The sequence below is a fragment of the Aulostomus chinensis genome, chromosome 17 (genome assembly GCF_037954235.1).
Source record: "Aulostomus chinensis isolate RoL2024-O1b breed Wild chromosome 17, RoL_Achi_v1.0, whole genome shotgun sequence".
Classification (NCBI taxonomy): Eukaryota; Metazoa; Chordata; class Actinopteri; order Syngnathiformes; family Aulostomidae; genus Aulostomus; species Aulostomus chinensis.
The window spans coordinates 25,557,631-25,583,193 of NC_141336.1; the positions used below are offsets into that span (position 1 = coordinate 25,557,631).

At 46.8% G+C, this 25,563-nt stretch overlaps 1 protein-coding gene across 13 annotated transcripts in view; it reads left to right on the plus strand.

Moving 5' to 3' along the window:
* The window catches only part of lingo2b (leucine rich repeat and Ig domain containing 2b), a 35,891-nt gene extending 15,594 nt beyond the window's left edge, over window positions 1-20,297 (plus strand). The window contains exons 1-6 of one of the 13 annotated variants that reach the window (XM_086182950.1): window positions 10,806-12,241; window positions 12,675-12,732; window positions 13,210-13,499; window positions 14,592-14,644; window positions 15,551-15,593; window positions 15,672-20,297. In XM_086182950.1, the coding sequence (XP_086039076.1) occupies window positions 15,745-17,583 (1,839 nt within the window). In that variant the 5' untranslated portion in view covers window positions 10,806-12,241; window positions 12,675-12,732; window positions 13,210-13,499; ... (1 more) ...; window positions 15,551-15,593; window positions 15,672-15,744 and the 3' untranslated portion in view covers window positions 17,584-20,297. The other 12 variants (XM_086182956.1, XM_086182952.1, XM_086182953.1 and 9 more) reach the window with 12 other exon arrangements.
* Window positions 20,298-25,563: the final 5,266 nt, after the last annotated feature.

Consider the following 25,563-nt stretch of genomic DNA (forward strand, 5'->3'; position numbering starts at 1 on the left):
GCTGGACAACACCGACACATTTGTGCAGCTTTCGTTGAATCCCATGAACCAAAAACACTCCACAAAAGTCTTGCAAAGTACATTTCTCTCTTTTTTAAGCTAGCAATTTATAATTCAGTTCAATTTTGCTTCTTGTCTGATGTGTTGAAGTCAAACCGCTCTGTCTTACTGAGATGCGCCCTCTGAAGAGCTTCCGATTGTGACTCTACACTATGTGCTTTAATTCTTACAGTCAAAGACACGGGGATGATAATGAGGGTGGGCTGGTCCTGGAACTAGTTTGGTGTCAAAGAGGTCACAACCAGAGCCGAGGGTTCCACAGCATCTGACAGACCTTCGGCCCGTGTGGGGCGGTCCCTCCTGATCTGCTTCCTGTTTCAGGGGCGACACTAGAAACAGTCGCGTGCTGAGGAGCTGAAGTTGTACATGGAGACGAGTGAGGCAAACAAAATGGCCCAAAGATCAGAAGAGCATAAATAAAGGATGAGGGGGAGCCCGCGGGGGCCTCGGGGGCCACAACAGGTCAGCTGATGTAGCCGCAAATGTCTAAGAAGAGCCACTTAATCCAGCGCAGAGGAGCCGTGATGGTGGCGTGCCCGGACTCCTCGCGGCCACTCTTCATCCTTTAAAACATTATTGCTGTCCGTCGGGTGGTTACCTGGCAGGCGCGTCTGTGATGAAACAGAAGCGCCGTCAGCTCGGCAGCAGGCGGCTCCAGATCAGACCACGGACGTCGGTTCAGTTCAGATCTTAGTTTCAGAAAGTCTTTTTACCTCCAGAATATTTTTGAATGATTTGCGGCATTTTTACTTTTTATCTGAACAATCTTGATAGCAAAAACTTTGAAGCAACATTTAAGTTCCAGCTCAACCTAAAGTCAGGCTTTAAACGTCCATTCAACCTGATTAATGTCAATAAAGCGAGTTCATGACGGCGATCTGGCGACCCGAGCCGTCCAAGCAGTCGCCCATCAGAACCAACATTCACCCAAGTGAACTGGAGGTCAGAGTCCAGCTGGTGGGTGGCACAGAAAACTTTTCTGATCAATAACATGTTCATAATGGTTGCAGCATCTCCAGCCGCAGCGCGGAGGTTGGAACCCTGTAGAATTCCGTTCTGTTTGGGAGTAAATATCCTACGAAGACACGGACCCCAGCGCGGTTTTGGGACTGTAAGGGTGCCATAAAACCTGATTTATGAGAGAAGAGCGTCTCTGTAAGTGACCCTCTGAGTACGGAGGCTTCAGCACACGTTGAACGCTGAGAGCACTTAGCACATGTCTTGGCAACCCGAGCGCGCCCTGCTAGTTTCCTCTCCTTTAATGGTCCATTAACACTGATAGATGGCAGGAAACATTACAACCACTTATGGTCACTCATGGTAATCTTACTTTTCAGCCCCTTGTAACTCAACAAGCCTGTTTGGATGATTTGGTGCAGGATCTTGTGAAGATCTTGTTTTTTGTTTCTTTACGGGAAAATTGCTCAGGAAGAAATGTTTAATGGCTCTGAAGCATTAATGGGGCACAGTTTTATTGCCAATCCTGAAGAATCAAAAGGGAGAGCAGAAGATACAGCGTCGCTCTTTGGGACATGAACGGATCTCTTTCTCCCTCTAGGACGAGGCTTTTTAAAGGAGAGCCAGTGCAGCACAATGATCAGTTGCAAGACTTACGTCACAAGAGGAACCTTTAATGCACTTAACATCAGATGAATGACAAAGTGTTGAATGAAGCGATTCTCTGGTGTGAACTTCAGGAGCAGAATTTGTACTTGAGACAAACACTGCAGCAGCCTTTGTTTTAATGAATCCCACGGCGAGCAAACGATTTCTGCATCACAGCTGAGATGATACAGAGGAAATGTTCCCCGCGTCAGCGCCAGCTTTGTGTTCTGGTACGAGTGAGTGATGCGAAGCAGAGGTGTGTTACAAGGGTGTGTAATGCACGATTGAAGGTGTGTGTGTGTGTGTTGGGGGGTGATAGGGTAAAAATGTCATATCTTGAATTTTTTTACGGCAGGGTCATGGTTCCTTCTGTTGATTTTGAAGACTTTTGCGGGTCCTGAACGATACCGTCACACAGACTTCCATGTCTTAAAAAGAAGCTTCAGAATTAAGAGTCCATACAGGTCTATGAGGGTTATCATCAAGACCGATTAGTCGTGTGCATGTGGTTTGGATGAATGTCCCGTCTGTCTAGTTTCTGCTCGACAACGTTCTCGTCAGTCCACCTCAACTGTTGTTGTGGCCGTGTTACCACAGCAGCTTGGTGCTCGTATTGCTGTAACAGAGGCTTGAGGTGTTGTCGTGTCCCAGTTAGGAACCAGGCACCGGAGTCCTGCAGGGGTCTCAGCTGGGGCCCCTTTGATTCAAGTCAAGCAGGTTCTAATCCAACTGTGGCCAACTTTCCATACTTCATTCAAAAAGTCTCTTTTTCTTGTCAAGTACTCACCAACAGCCGTGTTCAGGTGTTCTTCCCTCCTCCATCACTTCTTAGCGACTCCAGAATGCAGGAAGAACCAGCCACGTATATTTAGCTTGATGCTAATGGAGGCTGATGGCGAACAACAGCTAAACTGTCCCAAAACATTCAGTTTCCAAACTCTCCAGGTCATCTGGTGTAATCCAGGTCTCCTTAATCCAGACGTTTGATCATTAATCCACAAACACTTTGATTTGAGGTGAAAAGGAACGAACTGGGACTCTTCTGGTTCATCCCAAGTTCATGGCAGTGCTGCCCCAGAAGGGTGTTGTGCATCTTTAGTTCAGTATTCTGTTCTGGCAGTGGTGAAGTCAAGGACTCACGCAGGGATTCAGACATACGGCAAAATACTCTTGTAGTTGTGGTGTGTGGCTGATACTGTATGTGCTGTACTCACGTGATCCAGGAGAGGCGCTGGTATTTCAAAGGGGAAACAGGCTCATTATAGAATAGCAGCAACAGCAACATAGAAAGACGTCAAATTTTCATCACCAAAGAGAAAACAGCTCCATAAAAGTTTTCCGCCCTCAGCAATTGATAAATATGTCACTCTGAACAAAAACTCTGGGACTTGTGTTGTTGAGAAGCAACCACAAGAGTCTGGAGCAGATCTGACATCTGAGCCAGGATATCAGTGCAAGCAGCTCTTAGCTGTTACAAAAATCTCTGAATTATTTACCATCCAAAATGTGGCATATTGCGTCTACAAATAAAAAGCTGGCGAGGAATACAGTGAAAAGCAAAAGGAGAAATATAAAAAGAGAGCTCGTGATGGTACGGATGTAATCTTTCAGATTTATAGTAAAATATCTGAAGCTGCAGAATCAGCTTTATGTTGTTGAGACCAAAGATGTGACAGACTGGGAAGAAGCGTTATCCAATCATGGATTTGAACCAGTACCAGTAGTGGGAATTGGTACATTTTTAAGGTACTTTTACTTTCTCCACGTTAATAAAATCTTATTTCACGATGACCACAATTCTTCTGGATTTCCAGTGTTCCTAATGTTAGACAATCAGACACACAGCTTTGAGATGTGGTGCTACCACTCCACCCGACAGTTGTTTGTTTGTTTGTGCACATTTGAAGCATTGAAGGTGAAAAATGTAGGAGATTAAGCCTCTAATCTGTGGTGGTTTTTATCAAGTTGACCCAACCGCTGTGGCTGGACTGTGAGCACCGACCAGGTAAGCCGCTGGCTGATGGTGAGGAATGCTAAGTTAGCGCTAGCTGCAGCACCTCACTGCGCCACCATCAGATTAGCTCCACGTCAGTCAATCATCCTGCAATTTGCCTCTGGCTCAGATATCTCCTGTTGTGGTTTAACATCAGAAACCATGGCTTCATCGAGTTGACTGTCCCCACGAGCAGGGACTGCTAGCATGTCTGGCCGCTGGCATTAGCAGGCCTCGCAGCTAGCAGCTTCATTGTAACTTGTAGTTTAGTGGACAGTTGAGGGGGAGGGGGAGAGGACAGCTCTGACGTGCCACATGTCCAGAACCAGAGCAGCTACTTTCATCAGGGTGTGAAACTAAGATGTAATCACACGCCGACGTCAGCTGGTCAGCTAGCTCATCGCTGCTGACGCGGCGAAGCAGGACATGTTCCCACAGGGTTACGCACTACGTCCACCTCTACAATAATGAGCAGATTATATACTAAGAAGTGTGTTATTAGCTTCGACTTAAAGGAAAATCAACATCATCATCATTAGAAATCCTCTGCAGGCGGCGAGGAAGCTCATTAGTCCTGGCCGGCGCCGGTGCAGGCCGGCATCGATCCTGCCCCCGCGGAGGAGCCCACATCTGGAGTCAGGGGGCATTTACAGGATGAGGGAGCGCTGCTTTCCTTCCAAATCATCAGAAATATGGAACCGCTCTCAGCTTCCCAGACGATGGAGGCTGCTACCTCACATCACCTCCTGCCGACAGTTTCACGTGGAACGTTGGGCTCAACAACCTTCGGAATATTTTCATCAACAACAGGATGTTACAGACACCGGACAACCAATGTGTCGCATCATCTTAGGAGACGGAACGCGTTCCCTCAGTCGGTTCCTGCCAACACGACTGAACTTGTTCAAAACATGCAACAGTTCAATGTTGAGTCCCTTCATGTAGTAAACTGAGGCCGCGTCGTCTTTCAGGGTCTCAAAATCATCTCACCGTCACCAATCTCTTCTTGTCTTTGAGTCTGCAGTTTCAGCTCAGACGTGGTTTCTCCGGTTAAGTCTGTGACAGGTAAACCCACCTGAGTGTCCGTGATCTGTCCATCAGAGCTTCATCATCATCATCATCATGCTGAGCGTCACGCCAGAGTGTGAGAGGAGGTCGAGGAGTCACCTTGGCTGTGAGCGGCTTCAGAGCCGGACTGAATTCTCGGGAGTGACAGTGGAGATTGTTAATCCGTCACAATGATTTGGTGACGGGCGAAAGTGCTAATCCCCTCGTGTTATTCAGCGCCGGCGAGGACTGTTTAATCCCTCGCTGAGGGTCGGATGTAAAAAGAGATGACGCTAACTAAACAGTGCTCTACAAGAGAAACACGCGGGGCTCCGAGATCCAGTTCCTGCTTTCAGAGCACAGGGACGAGAGGGAAACTCAGCAATGCAGTCCTGTTCACCGTGCTTAATTTGATTGATGCTCATGTTTTACCTTTGAACTTTTTATTTTATCCCATTGTGAGGATTTTCTGTTTGTTTTAATCTTTAGTTTTTGTGGACTGAGGTGGCTGCCGCCACGTCCAAGCCTTGTCCCCTGTCCTGATTGGATTTTGGGGGGTTGGAGTTGATTTGTCAGTGCCGTTGATCCCTCGACCTGAAGTCTTCTCGGTAACAGATTACAGTCTCACATGAAGCCACGCAGGCTTAGTTGGTCCAAATATGAAAACATGTCATCAGATTAAACACCCAAAGATCCGGCATCTCTGATCTCCAGGCTGGAAGTCGAGCAGAATCAAGTAAATGATCAGGTTTTTACTTCCCGGTGCGTTGGTCCAGAGTTACGAGAGTTGATGCCTCCCGAAAGAAAGCTTGAACATAAACGCCGCCACCGTTTATTTAATTCTCTGCTCAAATACAAACCGATAAGGAGCCAGCGGGAACGTAGTGAGTTAAGAGGAAGCTGCTCCAGCGTTCAGCCTTTCATCAGATCTCTGGTGCTAATAAATGCTAGCAGGCTAAAGTTCTGAACGCACCAACATGGAGGTTTTCCAGGAATGAGAGCCGAGCACAGACCAAACTACTGGGCATCAGGGCAGGAAGTATAACAGATCCTGTGAAAACTAATTGCTTTCAAGCGGTGGTCATTATATACAGCAGCCATCTTGCTTTGGCTGCCAGCAGCTGACTACAGATCATGGTCCCTGTCAGCGGGCTCATCTATTATCAGTAGAAAACAACAGAAAACAGCTGACTCAGAGTTCTGCAGCTTACAGGCAAAAAGTGGAGGTGAAACGTCCCCGCGTCCTGCTTTTGGAGCTGTCAGTGAATCTGCAGCTAAACGGAGCTGTTTTCACTCAGTCTGAACCCAGAGACCCAGGAAAAGGGCTGGGCTGAAAGTCTTTCAACCCCCCGGATCCTCAGCCAGGAGGGGGCGCTGGACACTTGCTGCATCTGCTGTCACTCCTGGTGGCGGTGGCGTGCTGCCGTTTCCCAGGTCTTGGTTGCTTGACGTGGGGACATTCGCAGCTGAAGCCTGATGGCTGCTCACCGGCGCCACTGTGCAGCCACACGCACCGCTCGCTCTGCACCCGTCGGGTTGGGCAGATTCGTGTCTAATTTTTAGTAAGACACTGATGAGAAGAAGTTTCAAGGTCCTGAGGTAATCACCTGTCGGGACTCAGCCTTCGTCACCAGCGATGAGTCATCCTCCCCGACGGAGGCAGAAGTCTGGCACTGAGCAGCTGCAACAGTTGAGCACGCAGGTGAAATCAGACTTGAATCAATGGGACGGAAAACCAAGAATGAACTGGCAGCCAAACCTTCAGGAGGTCCACTGTTGTCCCTCTGCTCGGAAGAGGAACCGGGCCCTCTGACCCACTCCCATCGACTCATCAGCCTTTCAAACACTTCATCATTTATGTTTCACTCCTTAAAGTAAATAAAAGTGTCTCATTTATGAGGTTCCTCGCTGCTTCAGAGTGAGAGAACGTTCCATTGTTCTCATTTCCTCTGAAATCCCTCGAAGCGTCTGTTGAATCTTAAAATCAAGGACGGGCTTTGATCGATACGGAGGATCAATATGGGCGCCGTGTAATTGTAACAGGCCTGGACCAGGACAGTACAAATGCCTCCCTGGAGTTTCGTGGCAAACAGGAAAGTGTTGGCAGCAAAGAACCAGCTGCCGTCTCCAGCCTGCTTTTCCTGCTTTTATTTTTAGAGCTAAAGAGCATCGTTGTAATTTAACACTTGACCTTTTCAAGTGAGTTGCATCCTTGTGGTTTGGAGTCATCGGAAATTAAACCTGACACAATATTTTGAAAGACCTTTTTTTTTTTTTTTTTAATGGTAAAATAAAACCTTGCATGTCAGCCGTTCTTGGTGTTTTTATAAAAACAAAGTTATTAGTATTTAACACGAGCATCGGGCAGAAATCCCGACCGCGAAACACATGGCGGGAAGGTTGTTTACAGAGAAGCTGGCGTAATCTCATTTTGGCGGTGGAAAGGACCTGTGACTCACTGGTGGTAGAACCTATACCATGAAAAATGGATGAGTTCTACCTCCCGAGACTAAAATTAGACAGAAACCTAATATGGCGAGTGTCCTTCAAGTAACACTCTGATTTCTAAGAGGGAGGGGGAGGAATCTACAAAACACCTGCAGATTGGCAGTCAACACTCGGTGGGAAACCTGATTATTCCTTTAACATGGAGCCGCCATTGAAATGAAGCGTCTTTTCAAGCAATCATTTCACTCGGTCTGATTACTGTGTGACTGTCCTTCAGTGACTCCGCCGCTCCGGGAGAATATCAAGTGGTCCGATGTCGCATGAATACTGATACACAACTGCTGTTAGCGACGGATTTCACCGTGTTTCTTGCTAATGTTGAGGGAGAGGGGAAAAAAACACAAGTGGGATTATTTGGTGAGACGCTAATAGATTAGCTTCTTAACTGCTTCATGAATTAATGACGACGGATCTTAATGGAGTTTTTTGTTCCTAACATTAATGACTTAACGAGTATAAGCACTTAATTTCTTGTCGCTTTATAAATTGCTATGTGTGCGAGTGTGAATGAATGGATTATTAATCTGCGGCGTGTGCTGCAGGAGATAATTAACATTGATCCTGGTTGAAGGTTTGAGCACCAGAAGATTTTCTGATTTCAAATTGGAACGACTCTGTGTTAAACGGATGCTTCACCCTTTTCCCCTCCAAGTTGCCACGAACAACTCAGCCCACTGAGGTGTTTCTCCTCCTCCTCACGTCGTAGCCGCTCCAGGATGCAGGAGGAGCCAGCCGCGTATAATTAGCTTGAAGCTAACGGAGACTTGGGCTGCACGGTGGAGCAGTGGTCCTCACTGTGGCCCCCCAGCAAGAAGGTTGTGGGTGGAGCCCCGGCTGCAGCACGGGGTCTTTCTGGGTGAGTCTCCATGTTCTCCCTGTTCCTGCTGGGTTCTCTCTGGTACTCCAGCTTCCTCCACAGTCCAAAGACATCAAGAGGGACCAGGTTAATCCAGACTCTAAATTGACCGTAGGCGTGGCTGGGAGAGACAATGGTTGTCTGTCTCTATGTGTTGGCCCTGCCATGGACTGGTGACCTGTCCAGGGGGAAGGCTGCTGGGATAGGCTCCACCCCCCATGACCCTTAATAGGAATAAGCAGAAGACAATGGATGGATGAACGGAGACTGACGGCTAACGATGACGGCTCATTACTTTTGTTTATTTCAGTCTGTAAAAATGCAAATGTGATATAAAATCCGTCCAATTTTTGTTGAGCTAAAACAGAGCGACGAGTTTTCCTCACAAATATTTGACATCTGTCAACAGAAACGTGAACGTCGCTGGGTTTACTGCTTCGCTGACTCAGCACCACAGGACATACCGACATAATACAACTTTCTTTTAATACTCTGTCACGATGTACTATGGTATTAAAATACTGAGAGTACAAATACCTTGACATGTGGCTCGACGTGAAGCTCACATCCAAACATCACGTGTCAGTGAACCCAGCACCAATAATTCCACCACACAGTTCTAACGTGGTTTTAATATCCTACTTTTCTGAATGCACTCACATTTGTTTCATGACATAAATTATAACATAGTATTGTCATTATTTCTTGCAGTTTTTACGTTTATTCTCGGCATCTTATTGTAAACAAGAGCTTCCCCTCGATCGACTTCTGAGGTTAAAGATTGAAAGACAAGTGAGTGAAGTTCACGCCAGCAATCAGGAGTAAAACTGTAGTTTTATTTCATGGGACCTTTAAGTTGCCGTCTATGTGGCGAGGTGAACATCCGAGAAAGACACACACACTTTTAACAGGGTGAAGAGTTGCTGGTGTTGTTGTGGCATCACTCCGCTGGAATCATCATCCATGTCACCAGCATGGAGGCTCAGAGCTCTTGTTTCAGCCAGTGGACGCTCGCCTCCCCTCCTCCTCTCGTCTCTCCTCTCCTCCTCCTCCTCTTGTCTCCTCTCCTCCCCTCCATCTTTCCCTCTGTGCATACCAGCAAACACTGATTAACTATTAACTGGACTTTTCTAAATCTAGAGACCGTGGGGTGAAGCAACATCCCTGGCGAGCCTGCCACACTGCAGACGTCCAACATGCCACATGGTGGAAGACGCTGCTGATGGCTCAACAAGGCGGCGCTGGGGAGGAAACATGGCCAGTGGTGCAGAAAGGAGCTGTTTAATTGGCAGACTTTGAATGCACAGGCACTAATTAGCCGAGAAGAACACGACTCAACTCCTGAATCCCAGCAGCATCCTGAAAACTCCACTGACATTTTGCACTCGGCAGGGTGGTCAGTGGGTGTGCAGACTGCCACACATCCCAGAATAGAAAATGCGTTTGGCTTGTTAGTATTTGGGTTGAGTACACAGAGCATTAGCATGTACGCGTGTTAGCGGAGCCTTCCTGCTGCACGAGCCGGCAGACCCTTTCTTTCACTTTCCTCTCGAATGTCCCTGACATCGAAGGAAAAGCCACGTTGCCGAAAAATGAACGAGTGATGAATCACATTTGCATCCTTCGTGTCGAACCCGTACGTGTGAACTACCATCATGTTTTACTGCAGCCGTGTAAATGCGATTTGCACGCAAATTGTTTGTGCATTAACACGTAGCTGCCCTGACAGGATGATTGGTTTCACGACATGTCCATTCAGGTCAATTATCATGCAGACTGTGTCATGTGCTCACAGTGCAGCAGTAATCGCCTACATGTGAACCCTCTCATGTGAAATAATTCCATTATTCATGGCGCTATTATATCTGGAAATGAGCGAAGCAAAACAGAGGCCGCGCTTCAATATTTCAGTGGGAAACAATAGAATGCGTGCAGCCTTTTTATGCCTCCACTGATCCAAAGTGACAAATGAAAACTTTAGAGAAATATTTGCTTTTTTTAAGGAGGTAAACAACTGTAAAATGTGCAGAGTTTGTAGTTGCAGGATAAGATTTATGCAGAGTAAAATAATAATGGCTCCTTCTGCTTCTTCCTGAGGAGCTTGGGTGCAAAATAATTGCAGGCATGTAAATGAATTCAAAGCCTGGTGTCTGCAAGGATTTATAGTCCGGATGATTATGCAGACCAGCCACAAAAACGAAGCTTTAATGCTGCGTTCCTCCAACAGAGGCAATAAAACCAATCGAGCCATACTTTGCTTGGTCTCCAACACAACCCTGCGTCTGGCTGCTGGCAGCCATGTGTCAGGTGATGTCGCGGCAGCTCCACCTCCACCTCCACCGCATCCTTCAATATTCAAGCTCCTGTGACACGATCATATCGTGTTACGCATCGTGAGGCCAACATTCAGCACGTCCTCCGCCGGTCAGGTCAGTTTTAATGGAGGCCTGAAGGCAAAAAAAAAAAAAAAAAAAGGGGGACATCAATAAAAATCATAATTTATTCATAAAAGCCTGAGATCAATATCGTTATTTAGAGCAGTTTTTTTTTTAACTAACTGCCACAGTGCAATGAAGTTCCTGAGATGAGTTCCAGCCGCTGCTGTGATGATGGACAGGGATTTCACGGCGCTCATCCTGACATGTGAGACGGTGGAATCGGAGCAACGTGCAGCCACTGGAGCCCCAGATCTCCTGGAAGGCTTGTAATCGCTTTTTCAGGCTTTTCTTGGTTAAAAGCATATTAGAAATCACACTCAAGCCAAGCAAACAAGGGTTTTATCTCATCTTGTAAGCGTGGCGTCGCTCCTCTCTTCATGTATTCCTGCTTTATTTTCCACTCGCCTCTTTTATCTTCCCCCTCTTCTCGCTCTCACTCTCACAGTGACTCATGCATCACCCTACAGCTCCTTTTCGGCTGTCAGATTTTCTACAGTTTCACTGTGACTCTAATCCAATTCAGAACCAAATCCCAAAACGCCCAACCCCGTAGGCTGCCCTTCTCCATGACCCCTCACCATTTCCATTTACCCTGAATTCTGCAGGATCTTCTTTGTTTTCCATCTTGCCCGTGACACGGTTGGCTCCCGGTGCTCTAAAAATACCGTGACGTAAATGTGCCGCCCAGGCCGGCCCGGCGGAGGCAGCAGTAGAGGTCACATGACAGTGGAGGTGTTAGCTGCCCTCAGCCTCCATTAGCCTCCAGCTAAATGGACATGGCTGGCTCTTCCTGCTTTCTGGAGAGAAGTAACGCAGGAGGGAAAAACATCTTTGTGTGCTGAAGAAACTTACTAGTGAGAACTTGAAAGACAGAGGACACGTTTGGCATGAAGTATCACTTTAAGAAGAACATTTCTGGCACAAAAAAGAACAGAACGAGAACAAGTCACTGGACTTCAGAGTACATGTTTAGAACAGTCAATCTTCTTGCTGGGACTGCGGCGGATGACGGCGTGCAGGAGCACCGTCCAGCACGCCTTCATTTACGCCTCTGTTCTCCACTCATTCAGTCGTCATGCACGTCTGTTCAGTATTCTCAGCTCCACCCAGCCAGATTATTTAGAAGCCTCAGTGTTGATGACAGTGAACCCACGCTGATCTCCGCTCACATCGCTGCAGCTTTCCTAAATGTCATCCTGTAAAATATCTGCAGATCAGACGCCGCAGCTGGAATGATGCGCCGCTTTAATTAACTGCAAACCAGTGAGAGCAGATCCAGTCTCCTATCCTGTTGTCAGTCCGTGCAAAACTTTGAGTGAAAATCTTCCGACTGGTAATCTGGGATTAACTCAGACCAGGTTAAACACAGCCAGTGGTTCTGCAGTTGTAGTTGAAACGTGGACGACTGATCTGCTGATGGCAGCCAGTCTGCCTCCGCAACAGTAGGTGGCACTATGCCTCCCAACAGCTGGTTACAATCAGACTTTCATCTGCTTCACCTTTTGTATCACAAACCAAACAAATTAGCAAGCCTGTGGAACAGATGACGCATCTCCACGGGAAAATGGCCGACTTTCCACGGCTGGACATTTATTCCCATCTGTCCTGGAACCTTTTCTCTCCTGGCAGCCGCCGTGCTGACGCCTCCAGCTGAACACCAGAGGAGCTCAGACTGAAACATCTGCTCGAGTGAATCCGTGTCTCTCTGCTTTATCAAGTTACGAACTAAATGAAGTATGATTTCTAACCTGTTTACACGCAAGTCCAGTTTATCACAACGTGCATGTCTTTTTTTTGGTCTTAGTCCTGTTTTTGGTCATCAGTTTTACTGTCGAGCAGATTAAGGAGCTGATATTTCACTGCTCATCATCCGACTAATAATACATTTTACTTCACTTTGAAGCGTTCCTGTTGTCTCACAGAATCATTTTAGGGTTGAAGTTTCATCTTCAAACCTCCTGTGTAAACCAACATTTACTGGTGTGGCCAAATGTTCCAGGGGCTTGAAGCTGGTTTTCTACTGTAGGTTCACAAAAGCGGTTCAACATAAATGAGTAAAGTAGAAGGGAAAATGAAAACCGCCTCACACCAAATCTGGTGCCGTTTGCCTTCGTGGTAAAAGTGTTGTTTGTTGCTGTTCTTGCACCGAATGAACGATGGGATGCAGATGGAATCGCTTCTTCAGCTCCGCGGGCGGCTGCTTCTCCTCTGTCCTCAAGCTCACGGTGAGGTTCCCTCTCCCATCCCACGACTCCAGCCTCTCTAAGATGCACGTCCAGCTTGTCGTGTTTGTGTTCACTGACTCTCTGAGTGAAGACGCACACAACTGACGCACAACTCACAACTCTGAGCGCATCTCCTCTGCAGCAGCAGCAGCAGCAGCTGGACTGTAATTCTCAAACAGAGAGGAAGAGAGGCTGACTGATAAATACACAAAGACAGAAGCAGGCGTGTGGACGGATAATAAGGTAGACAGACAGAGATAGTTACCAGAGCAGAAGATGGATGGGCAACAAGACAGGTGGACAAATAGCGAGGCAGTCAGAATGACAGCTTGAAAACACCTGAAACTCGCTCTGCCACGGCAATGAAAATGAATTTCTGGGAGTGTTTTCAATTTGTGCTCTCAGGCTGACGGAATATGAGGAAACCGTCCCCCTGCTTACTCTATTTCTTCCTTTTTTCATTAATTTGATTGGCAGACTACATAGAGCGGATGGGAGTAATGGTTTGTAGTTGCTGTGGCAACGGCCTGCTCTTTGTTAAAGGCTACATTCCTGGCATCTGATGTGTCTGCGCTGCGATCGATAAAACCTCCAGCCTGCAGGGACTGATGAGCGATCTGGGGCTTTTGCCAGGCCAGGACTGGGGAGAGAGAAGGAGTTAGGCAGGAGATGTGTGAACAGGAGGACGGGGAGATGAAACGGCGAGGGGAAGACGAGGGAAGAGATGTGGAGATGCGAGCAGAGTAGCTGCTGAGCCCGGCAGAGCGGTGAGTGTGGCTGCTGCCTCATCAAAGCTATTTTCTGAATGTCACTCACTTCACTATCAAAGTCTGGTTTGTGTCTGCCGCGCGCTCATCATCTGCTTACCGTGGCAGGATTTTGATTTGCTGTGATTGACAGAACGCTGCAACCAGGCAAAAGCACTTTAAAGGCGCCTTTCATATTTCTTCCATTTCTTTGGCTTTTATGAGAGTGCGTTCAAATTTCCACCACTCAAAGATTATGTTTTGCTCACCTAATTGGCGTAGAGAGCCATGAGCAGAATGCAGATACCGCAGGTAATGAGGCAATTATAGTCAGGCTCTCTGTCTGACGAGCCATCTGTCAATTCAACAACCTGTAGCTGCTGGAAGGTGTTTTTCTGTCAAGGTCGATGTCTTCGCCTCGCCGTGGAGACGAACGGCTCGCTCAGATTACAGCGTTGCACAGCTCAACCTGGAATCCTGCCCCTCGTTAGCCTGCGTCAGCGGCGCTTCCTGGGAAGCGCAAACAGCCTCATTTGAAGACATAAATTCAAACGATGTTCTATAAAATGTGAAAACGGAGGGGAAAATGAACAGTAACCCTAAAAAGACATGTAAATTAAGGATTCAATCACAAGAACGTCATTCATAGTTCTAAATCTTTTTAATGTCTATGTGTCTTATTTTGCTCAACTATCTTAAAATGTTTCACCTCAAATTTGGCGTGATTACCGGTGAGGAGCCGTGAAAGAACACCACCATTGAAATGAAAGAAAATGGGTTTTTTTCAAGCAGAATATCTGACATTTGCTGGCTCAGGATTCTTGATTATCAGCATCCGTTGCTTTTTTCCCCCTTTTTTTAGTTGTTGTCATTTTGGGCTTTGGACTACTGGATGGACTCAAGAAGCAACGTGAACATTTCACACTTGAACCTGTCTTTTGACTTCAGTGTAGAACCCCCAAGTCTGACTGACACACCTGAGTCTTGTACAACTGCATCAGTGTACTGAGGTTGTACTTGTACATCATGTGATGCAGTAATCAACATTCTGAGTGGATTTGATTTCTATGCTTCGCAGCTCAATCTTTTAATCCATTTGTTTGTCCAACACAGAAACGGATCGACAACACGTGTGTGGTGTTAGGACTGAGAAAGTGTCTCATCTGGTATGTGCCGGATGTTCTTCCATCTTGAATCTGATTCAACAACATTATCATAATGATGACACCTCCCACATCAGAACGTTCCACGGGGCAGGTTGTTTGTGAGGAGGGTTCTACTCTCAATGAGAACACGGCTGGTAAACAGTGGTTGGAAAAATATGCCAAGCTGAATTGAAATGTGCGCAGTCCTCGGAAAACCGTTCGTTTACACTCATACGGAAAATCACCGTATTCAACGTAGGAAAGGACGCTACTTCACTCAAAAAGTACATTTTCCTTTCAAGTACTTACTAAAAGGTATCAGCATGTACAGTGAGGTAACCAGTTGTGTCAAGATGTCTTGTAATCTCATAATATGTCAATATGGACAGTTTCACTGTTGTTAGCTGTCAGTCTCCATTAGCTTCGAGCTAACGTGGCTGGCTCTTTCTGCATTCTAGAGTCACGAGGGAGAGATGCAAGAAAAGAAAAGAAAAGAAAGAAAATAAGGCAAAATACATTTAATGGCTGGAGCATCACTTTTCAAAGTCAAAAGAATGAGTTTCCATACATCCCAGAGAGCGTGTGAGCTGCCATGTCACTTCCTGATTTTGGTTGTATTCTTTATTCTAACACTTTTCCAACCCTTGCACCCACACACACACACACACACACTCACACCATCGGTGATGCAAAATGCGTAGACACACTCAGGCACAACATGGCCACTTGGGCATTTCGCCTCACCACAGTGTAATGAGGGTCATTTCTCGCCACCAGGCTGAAATATCTTCCCTCCTCATGAGACGTCTCCAGTTAGCCTGCAACCTTTTGTACTAACACAGTGATTCACATTTTTCTGTAGCTGATATTTCTCTTGCTGTGTCTTGCCCTTCTGAGAGTTTAATTCCATTATTTCCACTTTGCCAGGGAAAGGGGCAGTTCATTAAGGCAGGAAAGACGGTTTAAGGAGGTGAGGTGTGAAAGGTGAGACGCACCAACAGGTGAAGAGATGAGGATTCTAATATGTTTCTCTTTCATGCACTGGCAGGGCCGGATCGTGATGGTGCTCTGTTTGGATACGAAGCTGTGCCGTGACAGAGGGCAACGTGGGTAAAGGAGACATGCGATACCCAGCCCTGCACCATCGCCACCTCTTTCTGGGAGGGGCTTTGTTGCTTCTCCTCGCCAGCTCAGCCCTGAGCTGCCCTGCCCGATGTGAGTGCTCGGCCCAGAGCAAGTCGGTGAGCTGCCACCGCAAACGCCTGACCACTATCCCTGAGGGAATTCCCATTGAGACGCGCGTCTTGGATCTCAGCAAGAACAAGCTACGCATCATTACACCAGACAACTTCTCTTCGTTCCAGCAGCTCGAGGATCTGGATCTCAGCGACAACCTCATCAGTGTGGTGGAGTCCAACTCATTTCGTTCTCAGCTTGCTCTCCGCTCACTAAACTTCCGCAGTAACTTGCTCCAGCTGGTTCCTGTCGGTGTGCTGTCAGGCCTGACCAACCTCACCCGCCTTGACCTCAGCCACAACCGACTGGTGGTTCTTCTGGATCATGCCTTCCAAGATCTGCGCCGGTTGACATCTCTAGAAGTGGGTGACAACGAACTGGTCTTTGTCTCTCAGCGGGCCTTTACAGGATTACTAGGACTCCAGAGTCTGACTCTGGAAAGGTCTAATCTGACGGTGGTCCCTACAGATGCTCTGGCACATCTGCACAGCCTGGTTGAACTGCGCATGCGCCATCTGAGCATTAGTTTCCTGAAGCCTTTTTCTTTTAAGAGGCTCTCACGTCTCCGCCGACTAGAGATTGATTACTGGCCCCTGCTGGACACTCTCCCTCCGTTCTCACTGCACGGCCTGAACCTCACGACCTTGTTCATAACCAACACCAACCTGTCTGCCTTCCCTGGTGCAGCGCTGCGCACCCTGCCCTACCTCACGCATCTCAATCTGTCCTACTGCCGCATCCAGCACATACACCAAGGAGAGCTCGGCCCACTCCCACATCTGATGGAGCTCCGTCTCCAAGGGGCTCAGCTGGTTTCTATCGAGCCTTTTGCATTTGAGGGCCTCAAATCTTTGCAACTACTAGATGTGTCACAGAACCGCCTGGACTCTCTGGAGAGGGGAGTGTTCGCTTCACCAGACAATCTCCAGAGACTTTGTCTGGGTGGAAACCCATTAGTGTGTGACTGCAGATTGCTTTGGTTGCTAAATAGCCACAAGCCCCCCTCCCTGCATATTCTAGACATCCAGCCTGAGTGCAGTGCCCCCGAGCACCTCATAGGAAAACCGCTGCGTGATCTCAAAGAACCACTGGTCTCCAGGTACATGACCTGCACCAAGCCACGGATCGGACCCAACACAACCCAGCTGCTGATGGCTGATGAGGGTCAGCCTGTGCGTCTGAGCTGCATGGCAGAGGGAGCGCCGCAGCCTTCAGTGGTCTGGATTACACCTCACAGACGCTACATCACAACCAAGAGCAGTGGCAGGGTGGAGGTCCGAGCAGACGGGACCCTGGAGATCAAGGCAGCAGAGCTGCATGACAGCGGAGTGTATTTGTGTATCGCCAGTAACCCTGCTGGCAACGCGAGCCTGTCGGCCTCTTTAGCTGTGAAGAGCCTGGGCAACGGGGAAAGATCTCACTATAGCAACAGGAGCTCAAACCATTTGACAGACTCTAACAGCACGTGGGCAAACGGGACGCTGCTGTACAACATGACCACGCCCATAGACATAAAGACCATCATCATATCTACAGCTATGGGCTGCCTGTCCTTCCTAGGCGTGGTCATCTTCTGCTTCCTGCTTCTATTCGCTTGGAGCCGAGGCAAAGGACGTCACAAGAGCAACTTTGATATCGAGTACGTCCCACGCAAATCCAACGGGGCGGCGACCGAGGTGTCAGAAACAAGCGGCCCCCGACGGGTCAACATGAAAATGATATGAATCGGATGCAGACGGACACACACAATAGCAGCAGCAGCAACACAGTGCACACATATCAGCTGACAAAGATGTTTTTCTATGACACAGTGGATTTGTGACAAATGAAAATGATGTACTAATATAGTGGGTGTCGATATGAAGGTGATCTTGTGATCATGTGAATATAAAAGTGATATATGAACCCGTAGATGTGTTTATATGAAATAATGTTCTCATACAGTACATGGAATATACTACTATAACCAACATATCAATATGGGAGTGATTTAGTGCTGCACTAGGCATGTGTTTCAGTGGTGATGTGATGAGTAATGATGTTGTCGACTCACCATGACATCAAAGTGAAGGACGGCGCCGCTGGGAGTGATGGGGGACATCTTTGTTTGGCAGCGGAGCTATCATCGCTGCTACATGTCAGGACTAAATTGTCTAATACCCATCTTAGCTGCAGTATGAAAGGCGTGTGTTGTGTTCATGTGTGCGTGCGTACGTGCGTGCATCGGTGTGCGCATGTTGCATTTGTGTGTTTCTTTGTGCATGTGCACGCATTGCCTTTCTTATTGAATGGAACAGTTACAAGGGCGGGGGTCCAAAGCGTTTTTCCAGGCCTTTGTTCTTGTTGAGGTCACGTTACGACAGTGTTGTCACTGTTGAGGGTTCTCTACTGTGTGTTTGTATGCAAAAATCACTCTTATGATACTCAAGAGAAATTCTACATCAGTTTTCAACATTAGATGGAGATTTTTCTAAACTCTTCTACACCCTCATCAGGGTCCCAAATTAACTTCTTAGATCACCAGCCAAATGTCTGCTCGACTAAAAATACTACCCACCAAATGTTTTTACCCGACAAAAAAAGAAAACTTCCTGTGTACAAGCTTTCAGTGTCGCGCATCATCCCACCACGACAACACACTGAGGTGGTGAATAAAGCAGTGGTAATGAATCGTGTTTTATATTTATAATATTGAGTATTTAACAGTGCAGGACAGCCTGATGACTGCAGGGAACAAGTTGAGTATGTTGTTACATTTTGAGGAATGGGATCAATATGTTGTTTCGCTGTGTGATTATTAAAAATGCTGTAGAGGAAGCAGAAGAAGACAGTGATGACAAATGTGTTTCAGCAGGGGAGGACAAGAAAAGCTCCGTCTTATTAAACCACCTCCCAGTCCTCTATGAGGCGCACCGTGACATCACTCGTCACAGTCAGAACCGGCGCTTCACACTCGTGAGCTCCAGAGTTGAGCTCCGTTGACGTGTCCTGCAGGGTGAAAGAGTTTGGCTGCACCTTCTACTAAGCCCATGTCTGTAACACGTTACAGGTATGCACATTGTGTGTCATAATTATAGACACAGGTTTCATAGAGAGTGTAACCAACGGTCCCAGAGCAGGTGTGGATCAGCTCGGCTTCACAGGTGTAGATCAGCTAGTCTGCACAGGTGTAGATCAGCTAGTCTGCACAGGTGTAGATCAGCTCATCTGCACAGGTGTGGATCAGCTCGTCTGCACAGGTGTGGATCAGCTCATCTGCACAGGTGTAGATCAGCTAGTCTGCACAGGTGTAGATCAGCTCGTCTGCACAGGTGTAGATCAGCTCGTCTGCACAGGTGTAGATCAGCTCGTCTGCACAGGTGTGGATCAGCTCGGCTGCACAAGTGTAGATCAGCTCGGCTGCACAGGTGTAGATCAGCTCGTCTGCACAGGTGTGGATCAGCTCGTCTGCACAGGTGTGGATCAGCTCGGCTGCACAGGTGTGGATCAGCTCGGCTGCACAGGTGTGGATCAGCTCGTCTGCACAGGTGTGGATCAGCTCGTCTGCACAGGTGTGGATCAGCTCGTCTGCACAGGTGTGGATCAGCTCGGCTGCACAGGTGTAGATCAGCTCGTCTGCACAGGTGTGTCTGCCCAGCTGCACAGGTGTGTCTGCCCAACTGCACAGGTCTCAGCCTGGAGACATCTGATCAGTTGAGTTTTCAACGAAACCACACACAACATCTACCAGCATTTGGTGGGTGGCGGGTGTTAATTTCGGACCCTGCCCTCTGTAATTAACACGTGAAGTCTGAGCTCCGTGGTGACGTTCGCTCCAGCTACACGCCTCCCAGCACACAGGACTAGTCAGGGGTGTTACCAGGAGGGAAAGATCCAGCTATAAAAATGGCATGTTTTATAACGTAATAAATCATAGGTGGTTTTTCCTGCCAGACAAATCCCCTGATACGATATAAAAGAAGTCGGTGGCCGAACACGATGGCAAAGATTAACTGTTTTTCTTTGGGATGAGACAAAGTTGAGCCTCACTGATTTATGGCTTGAATTTCCCTCCTCCCTCGCTCCTCTTTCATGGCACCACTTCAGTTCTTCCCTGGAGTACCGAGGTTGTTTCATAGGTGGCAGTTTGAAAGTTCTAGTGGAATCTTGTATCGTTTGTTTTGTTTTTTTTTGGTTTATTTGGTTACAAAAATATTTTAAATGTTTAGAGGAAAAAAACAGTAAAACATTTAAGGGCAATCCTTTGTAATGCAGGGATGTGGGTGTTAACTTGTGTGAACCTGTTGTGATAAAAATATTCAAGGTTGTATAATTGTTTTCATATGACAAATTTATGGGTATATTTTCAAAAGAAAATAAATCTCAATCATGCCCCTCAAATTGGGATTCCAGTAGTTTACATTTCTGCTTAGTGGCTTTCACGTGATGCATTTGAAACCCTGACATTTGAATGATGAATTCCCTCATGATCTTTTTAAAGTTTCATATATTTACTCATGATAGTTTTGTGTCACTTGTATTAAAGCCAAGTCATGACTTCTCCAGCGTTCCTGGATTTCTGCTTCTGAGGTCACAACGAACAACAACCCTTGGTTTACATGAACCCGTCATCGGCTCTCCAGAACCCAGTCGCTTGTCACACACGACACCATCAAAAGTTAAATAGCTCATCAGGATTACATTCAAAAATAAGTAATGAGATTACAGTTACCTTGGCAAGGTTTACTTGCTAACTTTTTTTTTCTGTTACATCTTCAAAATGAGGCAATTTTGGGGAAGCATTTTTAGGGTCCATCGGCTCCGATGATGCTAACACGTCCCACCCACTACCAGCCGCCGTGCTAAGCTACCAGCTGTGATGCTCTGATTCTGAGAAGGCTGAACGTCGATGGCGTCACCCAAAAAGTTGCCATGTTCCTTTCAGACTCATGACCAGTCAGCTTTCCCATCAGCCTCATCTGTGCTTTGTGATTACGGCTAATTGGTCAATCATAGCCCTAACAGACTGTAATGCTATCAAGTACAATTATATAACAATTACAGTCATTTAAAATAATCTCTGATCTGCAGTGTGGAAGCAGGATGAGCCAAATGCAGTGAAACAAGAGGTCATTATTTCTTAAACAAAGAAACACACGCAGGGTCACAGGACCCACTGGCGAGACAACAAGACACCAGCACAGCTTGACCTGCCAGAACGGCGGAGACGACCTGAAAAGACATCAGACGCAGGAGGGTGAACAAAGGAACTGAAAGAAACGACAGAGTCAAACACAAGCAGAGTAATGAGACAATCAGTAAGAGGCGGTAACATGAGGGGAGGTGACAAGCTGAGTGGTTGGTGGGGGTGAAAACAAGACGGGACAAGTCTGGTTGAAGAGATTCTGGTGTGTGCTTCCAAGCACTCACTAATTGTTTTCTTGAGCTCACTAAGATGTTTTTCCCTCCTGCATTTCTTCTTCGTGAATTGGGGACCAGGTTAATCCAGACTCTAAATTGACCGTGGGCGTGACTGTGACTGTGAATGGCTGTTCGTCTCTGTATGTTGGCCCTGCCATGGACTGGCGACCTGTCCAGGGTGAACCCCGCCTCTCGCCCGTTGACGCTGGGATAGGCTCCACCCACCCTGAATAGGAATAAGCGGAAGACAATGGATAGATGGATGGACTCCAGGAAGAGCTAGCCATGCTTATTTAGCTCGGCGCTAACTGAGACTGACCGCTAACAACTGTCCAGAAACGTCCGTTCTCTAACTCTCCGGGTCGCCTGGTGTCATCCATGTCTTCCTAATCCAGGTGGATGATCACTAATCCACAAACATTTTTAGCTAAAAAACTGCAACACTTCCTGTTTGGTGCTACCATGACTATTACGCTAACTGGTCCCAGGAAACAAACTGCTGGTGGTTAAACGGATATTTTTTTGTGTAAAATGTGGCTTTAACAACAAATCTGAGCATGAGCCGTGTCGTGATGAGGCCCAGTGTGGTTACAGGCTGGTCTGGGATCTGTTGCAGGACGCGTTCATGAGGTCTGGAATTGGTAAAACTGTGACTCCATGCAGCTTCTTGTTGTTCACTGATCAGAAAACATCCAAACTGGGACACATGAGGGGAAAAACATCAGAAGTAGGACACGAGAGCAGCGTGTGTGAGTGCAGCCTGTAGTCAGGCAGCACACGACCTGAGACCTACTAAGACGAAGACCTACATGTTGGTGTGACCCACCTACGGTCCCATCAATGCCGCTCCCCTGGAACGCCTCTGCCCTCCACCTGACAGGGCGATAAAAGGGAGCGTTGATGTAGCATCCTGCCCTCACGGTGAGCCTCGTCTTCAGACAGCACAGGCTGTTATCGTGAAGAGAAGCTCTGTCTTCTGTCACACAACATTAAAGCCGCTTCTGTGGCAGGAGGAAGATCAAAGCCCTCAAATAGGCTTTTACTGTTTACAGTGCAGGTTTTCTTTTCTGCTGTAAAGAACAGAGAAAAGCGTTTTCTCCCATCTGGAGTGACCGTCATCCGTCTCCATGTTCACGCAGTTGAGCTGATCAGGTGGTTGAAGGGATACTTTGACCAGGAAGTGTGTTTTGTCTATCAAATACTCACAAACTCAAAATAAATAAAATAGATTACACGTCATGCGACATCTGGATTAAGACCTGGATTAGACCAGTTACTAAACGGATGTTTTTGAACAGTTGTTACCTGTCAGTCTCCGTTAGCATCAAGCTAAATATACGTCGCTGTCTCTTTCTGCATTCTGGAGTCGTTAAGAAAAAATGCGGTAGGACACAAAAAGTCTTTGTGAGAACTTGAAAGGTAAAATACCTGTATTCACCTGCCACCTTTTCAAAAAAAAAAAAAGCAGATCAAAGTGATTTACAACAAAGACAACATTGAAAACACGTTAAAAGAGAATATTACAGGAGAATAAAAACCCAGAATGCCTTTCAGAAGATGGAAATTTCAATAAAATTACAGTTAAATCAAGGTTAAGAAGAACAAAAGACCAAAAAAACCATACAATTACAGAGAACATGAAGTGAGCAGAAGCAGAGAACAAGGCCAAAGCTGAGTGAGGGGGATCTGTTGAAGCTTTCTTACAAAATGATAGGAATTTAAAATTAAACATTGTTTTTTCCCCCAAATTTTTAATTTTGTGGGGAAAAACCAACTCCATTGTTTCATGTGCGAAATGTAAAAAAATGTAACTCAAGTGTACAAAACTAAATCGTCTCAGTGATGAGGAAGACGGTGCTGTCCAGGTGCTGGTGGCGACCCCGGGACTCAAACCTGAATCCAGCTGCACAGTTCCCCTCCCGTTTGCCCATCAAAGCCACACGGCTGTTGTTTCTGGCTACGTTCTCTCTTCTGGGTTGTCGCTGATCATCATACTGGCCACATTTCACTGTCTGGTTGCTCCAGACGCCCGCGCTGTTGGGATGCATGCTTCATCGTAACCCGATCGATAAAAATATTGGTCTTGGGCGCAGCAGCTACCCTGCGAGCCCCGGGGCCAGCCGATGATGTAGAGACGATAATGAAAGGTCAGCCGCTAATCGAGCTGGCCGGCAGAGACGGCAGGTTCAGGCCCAGCGTGACCCGAGGGGGACCGGAGCTGTAAAAGTGTAATGCGTTAGCCTGATGAGTTTGACGGTGCTGCTGTTGCTCTGGTAGTGACAGGCTTCTCTCCTCCGACCATCCATCAGCATGAGGCAGCAGCCCATTACTCCTCCCATCTCTCTTCATTCAAACAATGTTGAAAACTGAATTGCTTCATAATCAGGAGAGATGCATTTTTAAGCTTGGTTCCGTGACGTGTACTCTCTGCTCTGCACCGCACGAAAGATCAGCCCTAATGACTCAGTAACTACGGCAACAGATGGAGGCCTGATATGATAAACAGCATAACATCACGGTTTCTCTTCTTCTACGTGTTTGTGTCTGTAGCACCGCAACAGAAGAAATCAGCCGACCATTTTAAACAGAATAAAAACACATTATTCCTGATAAATAACATGTGTTCAAACATTTGTAATTTAATTTATTAAATCAGACTGAGCTGGGGAGATCACGATAAACAAAGCTAATCTCAAACTTCCTCAATTTCTGATATTTTTCATTGCTTTAGCTTTATTTTTGTCTTTTCTCACCACATTGAATTAATACTTTTAGCACGTTTTGTGTTTCAAGTTGTGAAAAACTTGACTTAAACACAGAAAGACGTTTTTTTTTCACCACTTCCCACGACGCTACCATGAACTAGCGCTGAACGAGACGTGTTCCTGTCAGTTTAGTCTCCAGTCGAGGAGTTTGTGGATCACTCATCACTCATCTGGATTAAGATGACCTGGATTATACCGGACAAGCTGGAGAAAGCACAAATGGATGTTTTGTTACAGTTTAGCTGCTGTTAGCCATCATTCGCCGTTAGCATCAAGCTAAATGCACGTGGCTGGATCTTCCTGCATTCTGGAGTCACAGAAGTAACAGCGGAGGAGAAAACCCCCTAGTTAACTCAAGACTGCCACTCGTGAGTACTTGGAAGGTAAAATACTTTTTTTGGGTTCAGAATCACTGTAACGATGGGGAGGAAGAATGAGCCTCATTTTTTCTTAAAGGTTTTCAAGGCGCTTGTGTTTCAGCGTCATTTTAAATCTCATCACCGGTGTGTTTCTGGCCTTACAACATTTTCGCACCTTCTGTTCTGCAGTTTTCACTTCAAATGTGACTCTCCTCTCATGTTGGGAACAGAAGAAATGATGTCTAATAGCTTCTTCTGTAAGCCACTTAGAGGGTGGATGTCCACAGTGCCGCTTCTCAGGCGGTCAAAGCACCAACATGGCAGCAGCTAATCTGTGACTTTGGCGCAGCTATTTCTGTCACCACCAGAGAAAATGACTCAAATGCAGAAATCTCCCAGGGAGCCAAGGACAAAGTTCACAATGTGAGTTTAATTGATTACTCATGCTGGAACACAGGATTAGAAGGAGGAGCAGGCAATGAGGGAAAAAGTCCTATAACAAGATCAGTCGACGACAGAAGCACAGCGGCATCAAGGACACATCCACACCCATCTAGCTTCCATGTCCTGTCTCCTGAGATGCAGACAGTCTGACTCCAGAACAACGGGCAGGACAGGTTCTCAGGGCTGAAAATACAACACGTGTGTTTGCCTTTTAAGTTATTACAAATGTGCATCAATTAGAGCCCAGCTGTTGGTATTATAGCTCATGTTTTTTATCTCCAGTCCAAGTGTTTGTGTGTGACTGAACACACAGCTGGATAGAGATGATGTGGATTGTAGCGGCGGATGTGCTGTCAGTGCCACAGTTAGCAGTCAGTCTCTGTTAGCGTCAAGCTAACGGAGTTCTACATGCTAACGTCACAGGTGTGCTGCCTTGGAACATGAATGAGGTACCTGTCTATGTCGGGAGCCTCGCAACAAGGCAGCAAACATCCATCTAGAATGCTCCATGTCTTCATGTAAGACCCATCCAACGGAGACCCATCAACCGACAGACGAACACAGGAAGTTAAACAGACATGGACGCACAAGGTATCTACTTTCAAAATAAAACAGGAAACACTGACCTCAGCTCAGTCCATAAAGCATAGAACAATAAAAGTTCCAGGCAGGATCATGACCATTTCCTCTTAATTGGAACTATAACAAGGCTTCATGCCTCACAACCATGACTTTT